Source organism: Salvelinus sp. IW2-2015, linkage group LG18 (assembly GCF_002910315.2).
Source record: "Salvelinus sp. IW2-2015 linkage group LG18, ASM291031v2, whole genome shotgun sequence".
NCBI classification, from domain to species: domain Eukaryota; kingdom Metazoa; phylum Chordata; class Actinopteri; order Salmoniformes; family Salmonidae; genus Salvelinus; species Salvelinus sp. IW2-2015.
In genome coordinates, this window is record NC_036858.1 from 18,202,683 (window position 1) to 18,221,114 (window position 18,432).

At 40.8% G+C, this 18,432-nt stretch overlaps 1 protein-coding gene across 1 annotated transcript in view; it reads left to right on the forward strand.

Annotated features, from left to right (window-relative positions):
* The first annotated feature begins 9,085 nt into the window (after positions 1-9,085).
* LOC111978770 (rho GTPase-activating protein 23) overlaps positions 9,086-18,432 on the forward strand; it is an 80,527-nt gene continuing 71,180 nt past the window's right edge. The window contains exon 1 of the mRNA XM_024009008.2: positions 9,086-9,515. Coding sequence (XP_023864776.1) covers positions 9,507-9,515 — 9 coding nt within the window. The 5' untranslated portion in view covers positions 9,086-9,506. The remainder of the gene's footprint in view (positions 9,516-18,432) is intronic.

The following is an 18,432-nucleotide window of genomic DNA, read 5'->3' on the forward strand; positions in this document are numbered from 1 at the left end:
TTTCACTGTTAGTCTACACCTGTTGTTRACGAAGTATGTGAKAAATACAGTTTGATTTGARGATTTCTCCCCTATGTGAGTCATCATATGCTTGGACAGATCTTCCTTGTATTTGATGGTCTTCCCACAAACGGGGCAGGTTTAGGGTTTCTCCACGTGGCAGAGTCGAACATGGGCCGACAGTTTACAGGTGGAGTTGTAGCGTTTTCTGCAGAAGCGCCATTTGCTGGGTCTTTTCCTAMTAAGAATCACATGCATTTGCAGGTCAGCTTTCAGAGTAAACATTTCCCCACAGTCACAGCAGCACTGAGTTTGTTTAGAAGAGGTGTTGTCTTTAGAACAGTGTTACCCCATTAGTGGCTTGGGATCCAATAGAAGGGTTGCGATTCAATGGGCTACTGTCAAGTCCTACTGGTTCTCTGCTTAAGGCTGAGCTGTGGCTGGAGGCATTGTTTTGATTATCTAGTGGGTCACAATGCCAAAAGGGTTGAAATCCACTGGTTTAGAGTCAGTCTCTCCATTATCCACAGTCTGGGTTTGGGGAAGTCAAGGACTGAAGTGGGTCCTRCTCATCACATTCACTTTTCACACAAGGAAGAGTGAATATGGAGTGCTTGGTGTCAAAGAACCCTTGAAGCTGCTCTTCCTCCTGACGTGTCCGSAGTTCCTCCTGTCCCTCTTTAATTTGTGTGGGCTCTTGGTCCTCCTGCCCCAATACTGGAGCTCCACTCCTTCTCACAGTTCTGCTCAGGGGAAACCTCATCTTCAGAGACAGGGAAAGGGAACTGCAGGGAGTCTGGAGGGGGGGGGGGTTATATATTCTATGCAGCCTTTACATGCCTCAGTGCGTATTCCATTTAAAAACGCTTTTCGTGATACACTTTTTAATCAATGACGGTAAACAATTTCTTAAAAGGATACTGCAAGATTTCGAGATTTCGGTTGTTTATCGACTTACCCAGAGTCAGACGAAGTCATCCTGGAATACCATTTCTATGCCTCTCCATGCAGTTTGGAGATGATTGAAGTTAGCATATCGTTAGTTTAGCGCAATTGCTGGAAGTCTCCTGGTACAGTAGCGGGGCTCGTCTCAAAAGCGGGGAATAGACCTTTAACTACTCCAAAATTGGGTGATAGGTKATTTATAGTCTTACAAAGCTATACACATTAATCAATATTTTATACTTTTTTTAAAATTTAACTGATAATCATAAGAAAATAGATTCTATCCACTTCCTTATTCTTTCCCCGTTATCGGCTAGAGATGTATAGAGGTCACAACGTTGTGTCTGTCTCAATAGCGCTGCCCGTGCGCTCACATTCGCCATAATGAGACAGATACAATATTGCGATCTATATACATCTCTATGCAGTTCAACAATTGTAACGATTGTAATTTAGCAGTGGTGGAAAAAGTTCTCAATTGTCATACTTGAGTAAAAGTAAAGATACCTTAGTAGAAAATGATCCAAGCAAAAGTGAGTCACCCAGTGAAATACTACTTGAGTAAAAGTCTAAAAGTATCCCGTTTTAAATGTACTTGTGGTGGAAAAATGACTCAATTGTCATACTTGAGTAAAAGTACAAAGTAAAAGTAAATGCTATACATCAAATTCCTTATAAAACAGACGGCACAATTTTCTTCTTTTTTTATTACGGACAGACAAGGGCACACTCCCAACACTCAGACATAATTTACAAACACAGTATTTGTGTTTAGGAACTCCATTACTTAAACAGAACATTTCCAAAAAGTTCAAAGATGGTTACATTTCATTTCAATTTTGGTAATGTTCTAGGAACGTTCTCCAACTGGTTTGACATTGGGAATGTAAATAACCTTCTTCGGTGGGAATTTCACCTCTTCAGCATAACGTTTCCTAATGGTTTCCCCATGGTTCTATTTAAAGTCATGTTATCAAATTGAGATTTTTTTTTTTAAACACACGAAAGGTTTTGTAACATTTTAAAAACCTTTTAAGAATGTTAGCTTCATCCTTGTGGCGCAGTGGACTAATTCCATGGATATACGTAGAATAGAAGATCATTGGTTCGAATCTCACTGACATCATGACACAATAGAAAATGTATGTGTTTGCATGACTATTGCCTTAGCAAATTAATTTCCATGTGTCCTATCTGTGCTTAGAGTTCAAAACAATCAAACTATCAAATTAAAAGTCCTATTGAAGAATACAGTTTAGTAGACGCTCTCATCCAGTGCAACTTACATAAGCAATTAGGGTGAAGTGCCTTGTTCAAGGGCACATCAAAATATTTTTCACCTAGTCTGCTCAGGGATTCAAACCAGCAACCTTTCAGTTACTGGCCCAACACTAAGGATTGTACCCTTTTTTTAAATTTTCGCCTAAAATGACATACCCAAATCTAACTGCCTGTAGCTCAGGACCTGAAGCAAGGATATGCATATTCTTGATACCATTTGAAAGGAAACACTTTGAAGTTTGTGGAAATGTGTAATTAATGTAGGAGATCTGGTAAAAGATAATACAAAGAAAAAAACGTTTATTATTTTATTTTTCCCCCATCATCTTTGAAATGCAAGAGAAAGGTCACAATGTACTATTCCAGYTTAGGTGCAATTTTCATTTTGGCCACTAGACGGCAGCAGTGTATATGCAACGTTTTAGAGTGATTCAATGAACCATTGCATTTCTGTTCAAAATGTTGTATCAAGACTGACAAATATGTGCCTATTRGGTTTATTAATACATTTTCAAGTTCATAACTGTGCAATCTCCTCAAACAATAGCATGGTATTATTTCACTGTAATAGCTACTGTAAATTGGACAGTGAAGCTAGATTAACAAGAATTTAAGCGTTCTGCCCATATCAGATATGTCTATGCCCTGGGAAATGTTCTTGTTACTTACAACCTCATGCTAATCACATTAGCCTACGTTACCTCAACCGTCCCGCYGGTGGGACACAGATCRTGTAGAGGTTTTTAACCACTKGGCTACCTGTGCCCCATGTTCTCACAATGTTATTTTTATTACCTCCAAATAACCTATAATTTCCGTTCTCAGACCGTTAATAATACCTACCAGGAAAATGTTCAGGGAATCATAGTGAAGTGTTCTCAGAACATCCCTSCAACCTAAAAATGTACATTCCCAAAACAAGCAACATTTTCACTTCCGTAAAACATGGGAAACCAAAAACTTAAGCTTCCACAACTTCCAAGGAACCYAATGTGCTAGCTGGGTAGCTAGCAACTCTTGTGCAGGACAAAAAAACAATAACTTTTCCCACCCATTTCCTCTCCAAAATGTCCAAACTACACATACTTGATAAGGTTTTCAATGTAAAAATTTGCTGCAGTTCCTTTYGAGATATCCGTAAAAGTTCAAATGACAATTGCAGAGTACCAGGAAGAAATCTGCTGTTTCAAACGGGCAAATGCACACYAAGACTGCTGGATTTGGTTTTCAAAAGTCGCATAGATTGGTGACTACCAGTGTTACCAACAAATTTTCAGTGAGAATCGCCATTGGGGCTCCTTGATTTGTCGCTAGAAMTCACTAGATGACGTTTTGCCATTGCCGCGACGAAGTCACAGTACTAATTTGCCTTGTTGTGGCACAACTGCGGTCCCTGGAGTAGCGTTTTTGCCAGCTCTGCCACTGCACACCACCTCCTCTTGTGCTTCTCTGCCTGTGTGTGCACTGTTGCTCTGACTTCTGTTGCACAGACAGCTTCTCCTGTGAAAAGCAATCCTRGGTGTCAAAACTCRGCAAGGCAGCCTYAAAAGTAGCTGAATTTGTCGCTAGCCRCTTTTACKAATAGAAGTTGCTGGATGGGTCTGAAAACTCGCTAAATATGGTAACGAWGTCYCTAAWTTGACAACACTGGTGACTACRTCTTTKWATTTGACTTTCATTTTACATTGTAGCCGAAGAAAATAAGAAATGTGGAAACAAATGGGCTTGTATGAAACYAGACTCTCCTTGTCCACTAGCGCGTCATAAAGCAACATCAGAAGCAGCAAAAAATGTTGTGTTCAAAACAACTGGGAACTCGTTACTGGAATCTCGGAAATCTCTGACTTCCGACTTGTTCAAAACAACTGGGAACTCTGAAGAATATTCCAACACAGGGAACTCGGGCCTCTTTCTAGAGCTCCGACTTTCCGACCTGAAGATCACTGATGTCATGATTTTACCTCATATTTTTCAGAGTTTCCAGTTGTTTTGAACGTGGCGATGGAAACAAGAAGCAAAGCGTCACTAGCCACCTAATCATGATGATGCAAAATGCATCATATGAAGTGAAACGGAAGTGCTACTTTGCTTCTTGAAAGTCCAATATTTACACTACATTACCAAAAGTATGTGAACATCTGCTCGTCGAACATCTCATTCTAAAATCATGGGCATTTATATGGAGTTGGTCCCCCCTTTGCTGCTATAACAGCCTCCACTCTTCTGGGAAGGCTTTCCACTAGCTTTTGGGAATATTGCTGCTGCGACTCGCTTCAATTCAGCCACAAGACCATTAATGAGGTCGAGCACTGATGTTGGGCGATTAGGCCTGGCTCGCAGTCAGCGTTCCAATTCATCCCAAAGGTGTTCGATGGGGTTGAGGCCAGGGCTCTGTGCAGGCCAGTCAAGTTCTTCCACACCTATCTCGACAAACAATTTCTGTATGGACCTCGATTTATGCACAGGGGAATTATCATGCTGAAACAGGAAAGGGCCTTCCTAAAACTGTTGCCACAAAGTTGGAAGCACAGAATCATCCATAATGTCATTGTATGGTGTAGCATTAAGATTTCCCTTTCCTGGAACTAAGGGGCCTTGCCCGAACCATGAAAAACAGCCCCAGACCATTATTCCTCCTCCACCAAACTTTACGGTTGGCACTATGCATTGGGGCAGATAGCGTTCTCCTGGCATCCGCCAAACCCAGATTCGTCCATCTGACTGCCAGATGGTGAAGTGTGATTCATCACTCCAGAGAACGCGATTCCAGTGCTCCAGAGTCCAAAGGCGGCGAGCTTTACACCACTCCAGCCAACACTTGGCATTGTGCATGATGATCTTAAGCTTGTGTGCGGCTGCTCGTGATGGAAACCCATTTCAAGAAGCTCCCGACGAACAGTTATTGTGCTGAAGTTGCTTCCAGAGGCAGTTTGGAACTCGGTAGTGAGTGTTGCAACCGAGYACAGACGATTTTTATGCACTATGCACTTTAGCACTCAATGGTCCTGTTCTGTGAGCTTGTGTGGCCTACCACTTCGTGGCTGAAGTTTCCACTTCACAATAACCGCACTTACAGTTGACTGAGGCAGCTCTAGCAGGACAGATATTTGACGAACTGACTTGTTGGAAAGGTGGCATCCTATGACGGTGCTACGTTGAAAGTCATTGAGCTCTTCAGTAAGGTAATTTTCCTGCCAATGTTTGTCTATGGAGATTGCATGGCTGTGTTCTCGATTTTATATACCTGTCAGCAACGGGTGTGGCTGAAATAGCCGACTCCACTAATTTGAATGGATGTCCACAAACTTTTGGTGATGTAGTGTAGAAAACGTGACTGCTAAAATGCTAAACATTTTGGGACTGTATCAAATCATAAATCTAATTTTATTTGTCACATGCGCCGGATACAGACCTTACAGACCTTGTAGACCTTACCGTGAAATGCTTACTTACGAGCCCTTAACCAACAATGCAGAGTTGTAAAAAAGTAAGAAGAATTTTCTCAATAAACAAACAAAAAAATTGTAACACAATAAAATAAGAAAATGGAGGTAATATATACAGTACAGTGCATTCGGAAAGTACTCCTTGAATTTTTTCACATTTTGTTACGTTACAGCCTTATTCTAAAATGCATTTAATAGTTTTTTCCCCTCTTCAAGCTACACACAATACCCCTAAAAACAGGTTTTTAGGTTGGCTCAAAACAGGTGGGGTTCTGATTCATCAATGAAAACATGCATATATCTGGCGTGCGGCAGTTTGATAAATACCAGTCATTTGTTGTGCACGCAAATCCTTAAATCTCCACGTACACCAGAATTTTGTATGAAATTAACCATGTTTGATAAATGAGGCACCTGGGGCCTCATTTATAAACGTTGTGTATGTACAAAATATATCCCAAAACATGTGTGCACCAGTTTTCCCTTAAAAGTTGTCATTTTGCAAATCTAAAATAATTAGAAATATGAATATATTTTATATATAAATTCCTCCCCGCTGGGGTGAACATACGTCAGTTCAACGTCTAGCTTTGACTGACATTTGGTTGAGTTGTCAACTAACGTGAATTCAACGTAAAATCAACWACAACAAAATTCACAATGTCATAGGATTTCGGTTAAAAGTTGGGTGAAAATAGACGAAATGCCCTTATGTTGATGYCTTTTTGCAAATCCAAATCATTTCCCACGTTGAAGCAACGTCATTACATATATTTTGTGGGTTGAAATGACGTTGAAACAACCCAGTGCCCAGTGGATCTATTTTTCTGACTGATGGTTTCATACTCTCGAAGTAGCCTATACAACAGCTTAGGATAGGTGACAATTCGTTCCATCACTCATTTAATTGGACCAGCTTCACAGTAATAACTAGATACACCATTTCAAGTATTTTGATCTCTCGGTAAAAAAAAATATGCCTGCAGTAGAACGGTAGAACCGACAGTTCACCTTTTCTATTGACATATAGGCTACGTCTGAATAGGCTACAGTAATTTCAAATATCTCGAGTAGACAATGTTTCAGAATTCGCTGGCAGAGCAGCATATTTAGATTGAGGGAAAGCCAATGCAAAAATACATTCTACCAAAACGTTTGATCAAATTTACCATTACCTTTTCTTTTAGAATTTGTAGCCTAATTACATAAACTCCAAATAATACAGCAAATAATGGAGTTATTGTCACCATAAAATGTGAAACAATGGGCGTTTTCTAGGCGGACACTAGTTATAATGCTCGTTCACAATATGAACAGGTATAGGACAGGTCTGATTTATAACGGAAACAAGCACATGCATGGCATACGCAAAGTTTATACATCTCAATATTTGTATATGTACGCATTCTTTTCAGAAATGGTGTACACAGTTATTTAGTGTGAAATTTACYCAACGTTTATAAATGAGGTTCCTAATCTCAACCCAATTTGAAACAATTGAGCAATGAGGTTTTCTGGTCAGGCACGTCGATTTAGTTTCCCCCATCCACTGTTTCGGGCGCAAACAGATTTCTTTCTCCCATCCAATTTGCCAGGGTCAAATTACAGTAGTGTCAGCGGAGTAAACTGCACACAAGATGGCGCCATTTACCACTTTATAATGACCAAATCTGCGAAGAATTAGAATACCAATTACCTAACAATTAAATCTACAAAATGTTGTTCATTTGATCAGCGGATGCATAATCTTAGCCAAGCTTAATCAGTGGGCAACAGGATATTGAATGAAACAAATAATTTTCTGTAAAGCCAAAAATCTAAAAATATGTWACAGGTTTACATAATCCAATACAAAATGTGCACTCATGCCTCATGAGCTTAGMACAGCTGTATTACCCCATCATAACCCAACATGTGGAATTGTAAACAAACTTTGTTAGCTTTAAATGGGGTTAAAAAGTCCATGTCTTTCTCATTCCAGACTGCAGCTTTAAAATGAGGGGAACATGATTTGCAGTGCGCCCAGTTCCTGTCCCTGTTGTTGACGACTGGGAGTTTCCCCACATACAGCTTGAAGGAAACACCGGAGGATGTCCTTTTCCTGATTCCTAAACCATGGAGTGTGTGTGTGTGTGTGTGTAATTCTCTCTAATACCTGCTGTTAGGAATGTTACAATGTATTTCCTTAATATGTTATTACACATGAGCTAGCCCACAATTTCTCAACCACGGTGACKAACAAGATACAAATACACATCTGCATATCAATAGCCCTATGTTCACAATATAAGCTCACATTGTGAATTAAGACTGTAAATTCAAAGATCCCCTGCTTTCAAGGCAGAAGACATGTCAGCCAATAGTGCTATAATAGAGCCCCGCAGTGGAGGTGTCATAATACCCATAAAACCTAGCAGTCAAACAGGGAAATGGTTCCAATATTTTTTCCACCAATCATTTTTCCCATTGGGGATTTTAGAAACACTTKAAATAAGGGCTGTGTTTCGTTTAGGCTTACCCTGGCGGGACATTTTGATAACCATGTAATTATCTCTAGGACAAGGTGACTTTTATCAATATATTTGGCTCTATTTACTCTCAGATTCAAAAATAATAATTAGRATCAAAGTAGACATTGTGCAAAACCACAAATCCCTGCAGGCTCCTGCACGTCATCTCTAGCTGACACGTTTGCTAACAGGTATTGTGTCAATTTAAAACTTGCACAGGACAGTTCACAGAATTGTCCATTGAAAGAAATGTTTCCAATTTCTTCATTACTACATTTAGCTAACATTAGATAGTTCATCCAGATTATTAACTTTGTCTCGATTCAGCAGTCTCGTCCAGATCATCATGTAATTCTTTGTAATTCTTTATGATAGCCACATTTGCAGCTAATTAGCATTCCATTTATAGTGGATAAAATAGGCCAATATATTGATAAAAGTCACCTTGTCCTAGAGAGATTACACAGTTATCAAAATGTCACGCCAGGGCAAACCTACACAAAACACAGCCCTTTTTTGAAGGTTTTCTCAAATCCCCTATGGGAAAATGAACGGTGGAAAAATGATTGGAACCATTTCCCAGTTTGACCGCTAGGTTTTATGGGTATTATGACTCATACTGTGGTACTCTATAGGGACACAGGGGTGCTGTCAATGGAGAAGGATGAAGCAACTAGTCTGCCTACGGAGGAATGAGCCTGACAGCTGGTAGGTAGAATCCTACTACACAACTCTACTAGGTCACATGGTTGCCTCCTTACTATCCCTCTGATCCTCTTTCGCTCTCTCTAGCTCTAATTCTGTGCGTGTGTACAGTCATTGGTGTACAGTGAGGGAGAGAGGAAGGGGGAGGGGAGAAATGGGAAGGAGGAGGAGCGGCTGAGTTGAGAGAGAGGAGAGGCACAGAGGGATCGGTCTGTGAGCCCAGCTCCACGACAGAGCAAGAGGTTGAAAAGAGTGTGGAGAGAAAAATAGTCAAGGTCCTTATTCTCTGTCGGGCGTGGAGAAAAGAGACAAGGAATATAGACACATTCCTTTTGAGAGAGAGTGAAGGAAGGAGTGATAGAAGAGAAGAGGACTAGATAGATCTACTACATCGAAGAACGAGCTATTCAGTGGACGTTGGCGGCTTTGCTGTCACAGGAAAGGGAGGAGGGGAGGGGGGAACAAGGGATCATGCTGGTCACGGAGGGACGGAGGAGTGTGTGTGCGAGGGTGTATCCTGGTGTCTGCTTCGTGCTGGAGGAGTGTGTTTGAGGAAGAGAATTCCGGCGATTCAGTGCCATGCTATGGACTAAGAGCCAGCTGGAGTCTTGCTGAAGACATGGCCCAGGTAAAGAGAGGGATGTCACACACACACGCACAGTACTCACAGAAATAAACACCTGCATACGGTTTACACACAAAGTAGAGCTTGGATGCAAATGCACACATTTATCTCCACACATCACTACATACACTCATTATGTCACACACACACACACACACCAGCTCTGTCATCAATATTCATATTAGTCCCCATGATAGTCTCTGGGCACTCAYTCACAGAGCAACAGTGTGTGTGTGTTTGTGTGTGTGTGTGCATGTTTGGAGTATAATATTTAGCTTGTAAGAGAGCCACACACAGTGTGAGAGAAATACATTGAAGTGGAACAGCGTGCATCCTGGGCTTGAATGTATGAGGGAGAGGCATCATTCTTGTTGGAGAACGAGAGTAGCTGTGTATTTTTAGAAAAACTGCTGAAGTGAGACTTTTGTATTCATAGCAAAGTGTGTATGTGTCTGTGTGAGAGAYYGAGAGTACTTTATTCTTAGTAGTCAAAGAAGTTTGTGTGAAAGAGAGACAGTGTACTTTCTTAGAGATAGAGAGACAGTGTGTGTCTGGGTTCAATGTGTGTGGCAGTGGAGCCTGGTGGAGAAATGGGAAGGACAGGCTCATTGTTTCTCCCTCCACCAGCCTCCACTGGTGGATGTGTGTGTGTGCGTGTCTGTCTGTTTGTGTGGGAGGGGTGGATAATTGTGTCATAGTGTAAAGGAATATTCTGTGAGACTTAATGGAGAAACCATGTACTCAGGGAGTGAGATGCATTGTCTTTCGAAGCCACATTGTAATAGAGGCATGGACTTCAGGATTTCCTGTTCTTGGCTGGGCTTTGGAAGGCTGAATGCTTTTACTATGATGAACATGTTTGCTAAATACAATACAGTAAATTATACTGTACTCTACTCRAGTATGCTATACTGCACTGAACTCTAGTCTACTGTACTATACTGTATTTTATTGTACTGAACTATACTCTACTTTTTTCTAAGACCCCTTTTCCATCTGTTTGACCAAAAATCAAAGCCTTTGCTTATTCCTAATTGTTAGGATGGAAATATATAAAACAMTTATATTTGCCTTAATTAAAAACTACTGTACACTACCGTTCAAAAGTTTGGGGTCACTTAGAAATTTCAATTTTTTCGTCCATTAKAATAACATCAAATTGATCACAAATACCGTGTAGACATTGTTAATGTTGTAAATGACTATTGTAGCTGGAAACYGCTGATTTCTTTTATGGAATATCTACATAGGCGTACAGATGCCCATTATCAGCAACTATCACTCCTGTGTTCCAATGGCACGTTGTTTTCCAATGTTCCAATTGCACCTTTTAAAAGGCTAATTGATCATTAGAAAACCCTTTTGCAATTATATTAGCAGCTGAAAACTGTTGTTCTGATTAAAGAAGCAATAAAACTGGCCTTCTTTAGACTAGTTGAGTATCTGGAGCATCAGCATTTGTGGGTTTGATTACAGGCTCAAAATGGCTAAAAACAAAGCACTTTCTTCTGAAACTCGTCAGTGTATTCTTGTTCTGAGAAATTAAGGCTATTCAATGCAAGAAATTGCCAAGAAACTGAAGATCTCGTACAACACTGTGTACTACTCCCTTCACACAACAGCGCAAACTGGCTCTAACCAGAATAGGAAAAGGAGTGGGAGGCCCCGGTGCACAACTGAGCAAGAGGACAAGTACATTAGAGTGTCTAGTTTGAGAAACAGACGCCTTACAAGTCCTCAACTGGCAGCTTCATTAAATAGTACCCGCAAAATACCAGTCTCAACGTCAACAGTGAAGAGGCGACTCCGGGATGCTGACCTTCTAATGAACAATTAGCCTTTTAAAATGATAAACTTGGATTAGCTGACACAACGTGCCATTGGAACACAGGAGTGATGGTTTCTGATAACGGGCCTATGTATGCCTATTTAGATATTCCATWAAAAATCTGCCGTTTCCAGCTACAATAGTCATTTACAACATTAACAATGTCTACACTGTATTTCTGATCAATTTGATGTTATTTTAATTGACAAATTATTTAGCTTTTCTTTCAAAAACAAGGACATTTCTAAGTGACTCCAAACTTTTGAACGGTAGTGTATATATAGCCTAYACTCTTAGCTTTCATTTTACACCACATTTGATGTGTTCCTATYTTAGTACTCATGTGGCCTTTTACTTGGAAATGCCCTTTTCACAATCCAACCCATTGTAACCATATTGTTCAGTATTCAACAGTATGCCACTGCCAGCATACAATAAATCCCAAGCTCTTTTGMGCTTGTAACACGCATYCACACACACATTTACTCAAAATGTRATATTGTAARGATCGTCGTCTTCTTCGGATGAGGAATAGGAAGGATCGGACCAAAACGCAGCGTGGTAAGTGTCCATGTTAATTTTAATAAATAAACTGAACACTGCAATAACAAAACAAAAAAACAAAGAGAGGAAACGAAACAGTTCTGTAAGGTGAAGACACACAAAACAGAAAACAACCACCCACCAACACAGGTGGGAACAGGCTACCTAAATACGGTTCTCAATCAGAGACAACGATTGACAGCTGTCTCTGATTGGGAACCATACCAGGCCAAACACATAGAAATACAACACACAGAACAAAACATAGAATGCCCACCCCAACTCACGCCCTGACCAACCAAAATAGAGACATAAAAAGGATCTCTAAGGTCAGGGCGTGACACATATGTTATTATCAAGGCAWAAAATGCAGAATTATGGGGGGAATATCATTCTATCAAAGAAAGGCTTTGCTATTTCTAAAACTGTATATTGCTTAATTTTCTGTTACAAAAGGGTTACAGGTTACTAGCAAACTTCGTGACAATCAACATACTGTGTGACAACCAACCCCATGATCGGGCTGGTTGGCACAAGTGGACAGATTGTGTTTGATGGCTTCTACTCTATTTTGGAATAAGATATGAGGATAAAAAGGGCCCCCATTTCAACCCAAGACCTTGGTCTTTATCCTAATATTGAAAAGTCTTGTAAGATATACTGGTGCTGAGAAACACACACAAMAGTTAAGAAGTGTGACAACCAACCCTGGTCTCCCCTACATAGCCTACTAACAAAAAAAGAAAAGAAAACAGAAACAAACAAACAAACAAAAAGACAGACTAACAAGCACAAATGAGAGCTGTATATTTACGGTACTTAATTTATTGTAAATTCAAATCTGCATTTGGAGAGTTCCTCCACTACCATTATTCGTGTTTGTGCGAGAGAGAGGTTTTTATTTTTTGTATTTGTTATTATAGTTGATTTTTTCTTTGTATTYTTTTATTATTATTGATTTTTATTATCATCATTGCGAGAAAGAGGTTACTCCAATACCATTGTCTGTGTGTGTGTGCGTGTGTGTGTGCGCTCGTACGTGTGTGTATGGGTGAGTGAGTGAGAGAGAGAAAGAGAGAGAGAGAGAGAGAGAGAGAGAAAGAGAGAGAGAGAGAGAGAGAAAGCACGTGTCTGTGTGTATGTGTTTGTATGCGTGTGTCTGTCCGTCCGTGTGTGACTAAGTGCGTGTGTGTGTGGGTTACAGTGGCCCCATCCCCGGTCCACTCAGTCTAAAAGCCTCATGCTTCCTCTCGTCTGCTGTTATCTCCTCTCATATCCTCCTGTGCTGACCACTCATATGAACTAATGGGCTCTGTGGAGGAGTTTGAAGAAAAGTGACTGTTCTGCATCTCCAATACATGACCCCTTACTTACTTATCCAGTATAGTGAACCCAGCCTGGAGTTACTTTTTTGAGGATAGGAGAATGGGGATGTGGATAGCTGAGGGTTGGGGAATGTGTGTGTGTGTATGTGCGGGTGAGAAAAAAACATGTATTGATGGTTTGTAAATCATTGACATAGCTACTTAGAAATGATATACATAAACATAAACTGCAACACAAATACATTGCAGGCAATTCCTACTTCCTCATTGTAATCTAAGGCCAGAGAGTGGAAGGGAGTGTTATCAGTACTCAACAGAAGAGAGAGGGGGAAGACAGACAGAAAGGGGGAAGAGTGAGAGACGGAGAAACTGATGGACAGATCAAGAGTGTAGGACTGGACTAGAGGGAGGGAGGGAAGATATTAGACAGTGACTGAACTACAGAGAGAAAGAGGAGAAGGAAAGAAAGTGACAGCCAGACCAAGAGTGTGACTAAAATGGAATGGAGGGAGGGTTTGTTAGGGAGGAGGGGATGGAGGAATGAAAGTCACTGGATAAATTTAGATTCTTGGTCCTTTAACGGTCTATAGAGATCTGGATAGTAGGTTAGAAATATCTGTCTCTTTCTCTAAGTAGAATGTTTAGCGAGACGTGTGTGTGTGTGTGTGTGTCTGTATGTGTATGTATGTATGTATGTATGTATGTATGTATGTATGTATGTATGTATGTATGTATGTATGTATGTATGTATGTATGTATGTATGTATGTATGTACTGCATGGTGTATGTGGTAGAGCCTTGTGTGTGTGTTGTGTTGTGTGGTGTGTCGTGGTTGGTGTGTGTGTGTGGAATGTGTGTGTTATTTGTGCCCTCTCTCTCTCTCTCTCTCTCACTGATGGAATGGAATTATGTAGATGAAGTAATGGAGTATTCTTCGCTATCCCTTTGTTGACTCTAGTGAGATGAGAAGGAATATCCCTACGACACACACACAACACAAAATGTGCAATACACACTTCCTCTCTCCAAATCAGACCACATGCACATATAGGCACTGCCAGTCAGACACACACACACACAAACATCCACACCCCCTTAAAAAAACCACTCCCTCTCAACCCGTGACTCTGTTTTTGTTTAGGCTGGTGTTCGTGAAAAGCACCCTATTCAGTTATTAAGTCTCCTTTAAAACTCTTTCCAATCTGTCTTTCTGACTAGATATTATAATGTGTACAAGTAGTAGGTACTGTAATTGAAAGAGGAAGTAAATTCACCTCATTTACCAAATGATGTGTCCAAATGGCACCCTATTCCTAAATAGGCACTACTTCTGGACCAGAGCCCTATGTGGCCCTGGTTCAGAATGGTGCACTATGTAATGAAAGAGTGCAAATGAGACTAAGACCCCAATTAACTCACATCCCAGTCTTACACTGAGTTTGACCTGGTGCTGTTTTTGGGCTGCGAATCTGCTTGTTTACAACGTGGGGATTATGGACATCAGGTCGCTGCTCCCTCGGGAGATGCTTGCTTTTGTTTACTCGCTAAGCGTCAAACCATGGTGACCATAGCAGTGTGCTGTGCCCGCCGAGCTAGTTTATGTTACGTAACTTATGGAGTAAGCAAATCTGTTTGTTTCCCCCCATGATTTTGATAGTGAGTTTGAGTAGAGGGTATTTGTGAATGTCAGATACTGCGGTGAGTAATTTCTGGATATGGAATGGAATAATTTTTGTGTGACCTACCAAGCTTACTTTGCAAAACGCAAAGTTGTAGCTTCAAAAAAACAGTTTTAAAAAAACAAACAATTGTTCACAGCGCCGTCTCCTCTTAAGATCTTTTTATTTTTTATTTAACTGGCAAGTCGGTGAAAAAGAAATTCTTATTCACACTTATTTTAACTTGTACTGTTTATAAGAATATCAATATGTAAATATGAATAGTGTTAAATAGTATATTTTGTTGTCCTGTTTGTTGTCTTTCATATAGGTTAATATTAATTCTTATATATATAATTTGAAGGCAATATAAATTTTATGCTTGTTCTGTGTTTATAACTGTTCTAACACCTTGTCAGGTTATTTAATATGTTTTATGTAGACCCCATGTGAAGTAGCAATGGATCCTAATAAACGTAAACACCTCCTGGGCGAATTGGTGTTGTAGTGTGTTTGACTGTCCGTTCTATTCGTCTCTTCCATCCATCTATCATTCCGCTGTGTCCATTAGTTGTGTGTGTGTGTGTGTGTGTCGTGTGTTCTGTGTGTGTGTTGTGGTGTGTGTGTGTGTGTATGTGTGTGTTGTGTTTTGTGTGCGTGCGTTGGCGTGCGTGCGTGCGTGCGTGGACACCCGTGCTGCGTGCGTGCGTGTGTGCGCGCCCCTTGTCGGATACATCTGCACTCCCGTGCATTAGCTTCATCACGCTATTAAATATCTCACGTGCGTGTTGTATGCAACGTGAGTGCTGGATGTATGTGGCGCGTATTGCCTGGCATGTGTGTGTATACTGTGTATGTTTTGGGTGTGTGTATATACTGTGGATGTGTGTGGTGTCATACTTCCTGTGTGTGTGCGTGTGTCCACCAATATTGGCTCGCTGCTTCCAGTGTGGCCCTCCCTGAGGTCTTCTTCCGTTCTGTTTTTGAATAGAGAACAAAAACAGCAATCCGGTCAATGGAGTGTACTACACCTGGGGCAGTCTCCCTTATTTCATGCTCCATTATTTGAAAGCTGCAATAGTGTAACTTTTTGAGGCGAACCACCCGACCAAATTCACACGAAATACTGAGTTATAGATCTGTCGTTTTCATAAAGCAAGTAAGAAGCGCAAGATCTATGTTCATGTCACTATTCAATGCCTTCTCGTTCTAAAGTAGTTTTGTATTCTTTTACTTTAGATTTTGTGTACACCAGCTTTAAAAAAGCCTTGAAAATATCAATATTTTTTGTTATTGGAAATTACTTCACAGCAGTTTATAGATCGTAGGAATGATTTCTCAAAACTAGACATTGCTGTTTTCACATCCTCTGAATTCCACAGTTGGTAAACAAATTTGTGAGTTGACATTTCTTCTACAGTATTTGAAAACAGAACACAGTAAAAGTATATTGTTTCAAACACCAAAAGACGATCTTATTATTATCCCTATGATTTATATATGTGTCAAAAACAGGTTTCTTTGGATCCCATGTCTGGCCGAAGAAGGGTATGGGAAAACATCATGAGCAGGGAGGCGCATTCTGAAACAGAAAGTTATTTGACCCACACATTTAAGGGTCAACCGTACCTTATCTGCAGGACTTAAAGAGAGTGCTTGCGATTCAAGTCCCCACCCTAGCTGCACAGTCCATCAGTGTGCCCGGTTAAATGTAAACAACAAAATGCACACAAGAAGGCTGGTCCTTCCAAGGGGAAACCTATATACACAGTTTGAAGTCGGGAAGTTTACATACAACTTTAGGTTGGAGTCATTTAAAAGCTTGTTTTCAATCCACTCCACAAAAGTCTTGTTAACAAACTATAGTTTGGCAAGTCGGTAGACATCCTATTTTGTCCATGACCACAAGTCAAATTTTTCCAAAAATTTTTTCCAAAAGACATATGATTTCACTTATATTTCACTTATTCACCAACTTCCAGTTGGGTTCAGAAAGTTACATACACTAATTGACTGTCCTTTAAACAGTTGGAAAATTACAGAAATTTATGTCATGGCTTTAAAGCTCTGATACTAATTGACATAATGGATTCAATTGGAGTGTACCTGTGGATGTATTTCAAGGCCTACCTTCAAACTCAGTGCCTTCTTTGCTTTGACATCATGGGAAAATCAAAAGAAATCAGCCCAAGAAACCTGAGAAAAAAAAATGTTAGACCTCCACCAAGTCTGTTCATCCTGGGAGCAATTTCCCCAAACGCCTGAAGGTACCACTTCATCTTTAAAACAATAGTACGCAAGTATGAACACCATGGGACCAACGCCAACCGTCTCCTACCGCTCAGGAAGGAAGACGCATTCTGTTCTGTCCTAAGATGAACCGTACTTTGGTGCGAAAACGTGAAAAAATCAATCCAGAAAAAACAGCAAAGGACCTTGTGAATATGCTGAGAAAACAGTACCAAAAGTATCTATATTCCACAGTTTATTAAAACAAGTCCTTATCGACACGTAACTGAAAGGCCCTCAGCAAAGGAAGGAGACACTGCTTCCCAAAACCGCCATTAAAAAAAGCAAGAGACTACGGTTTGCAACTGCACATGGGACAAAGATCGTACTTTTTGGAAAAATGTCCTTCTGGTCTGATGAAAACAAAATATAACTGTTTAGCCATTTGACCATCGTTATTTTTGGAGGAAAAAGGGGGGAGTCTTGCAAGCCGAAGACACCATCCCAAACTGTGAAGACGGGGGTGGCAGGCATCATGTTGTGGGGGCTGCTTTGCCTGCAGGAGGGACTGTTGGCAAACTGCACAAAATAGATGGCATCATGAGGAGTAAATTATGTGGATATTTTAAGCAACATTACATTTACATTACATTAAGTCATTTAGCAGACCTTTCTTATCCAGAGCGACTTACAAATTGGTGCATTCAACCTATGTGATAATCCAGTGAACAACCCACTTTACAATAGTGCATCTTAACTCTTTTTAAGGGGGGGGGTTAAGAAGATTACTTTATCTATCCTAGGTATTCCTTAAAGAGTGGGTTTCAAGGTGTCTCGGAATGTGATTGACTCCCTGACCTTGCGTCGTGAGGGAGTTTGTTCCAAACCATTGTGCCAGAGCACCGAACAGTTGTGACTGCTGAGCTGGGGAAACTGTACCCCTCAGAGGTGAGGGAGGCGAGCAGGCCAGAGGTTTATGAACGCCAGTCCCTTGTTGGTGTAGGGCCTGATCAGGCAGCCTGAAGTACGGAGGTGCCGTTCCCTCACAGCTCCGGGAGGCAAGCACCATGCGTCTTTGTAGCGATGCGAGCTTCAACTGGAAGCCAGTGGAAGAGAGCGGAGAGCGGAGTGGTGACTGTGGAGAGACTTGGAAAGTTGACACCAGACGGCTGGGCGGGCGCTTCTGAATGCATTACTGCATATAAAGGCGCGATCGCAGAAGGTATCTTGTCTTAACGGCACAGCAGAAGACCCAGCCAACAGCGCAGTTGCATTTAGTAATCCCAGACGGGAGATGATCAAGGCCGTGATTAGGACCGCGCCCTTCCTGCGTGAGG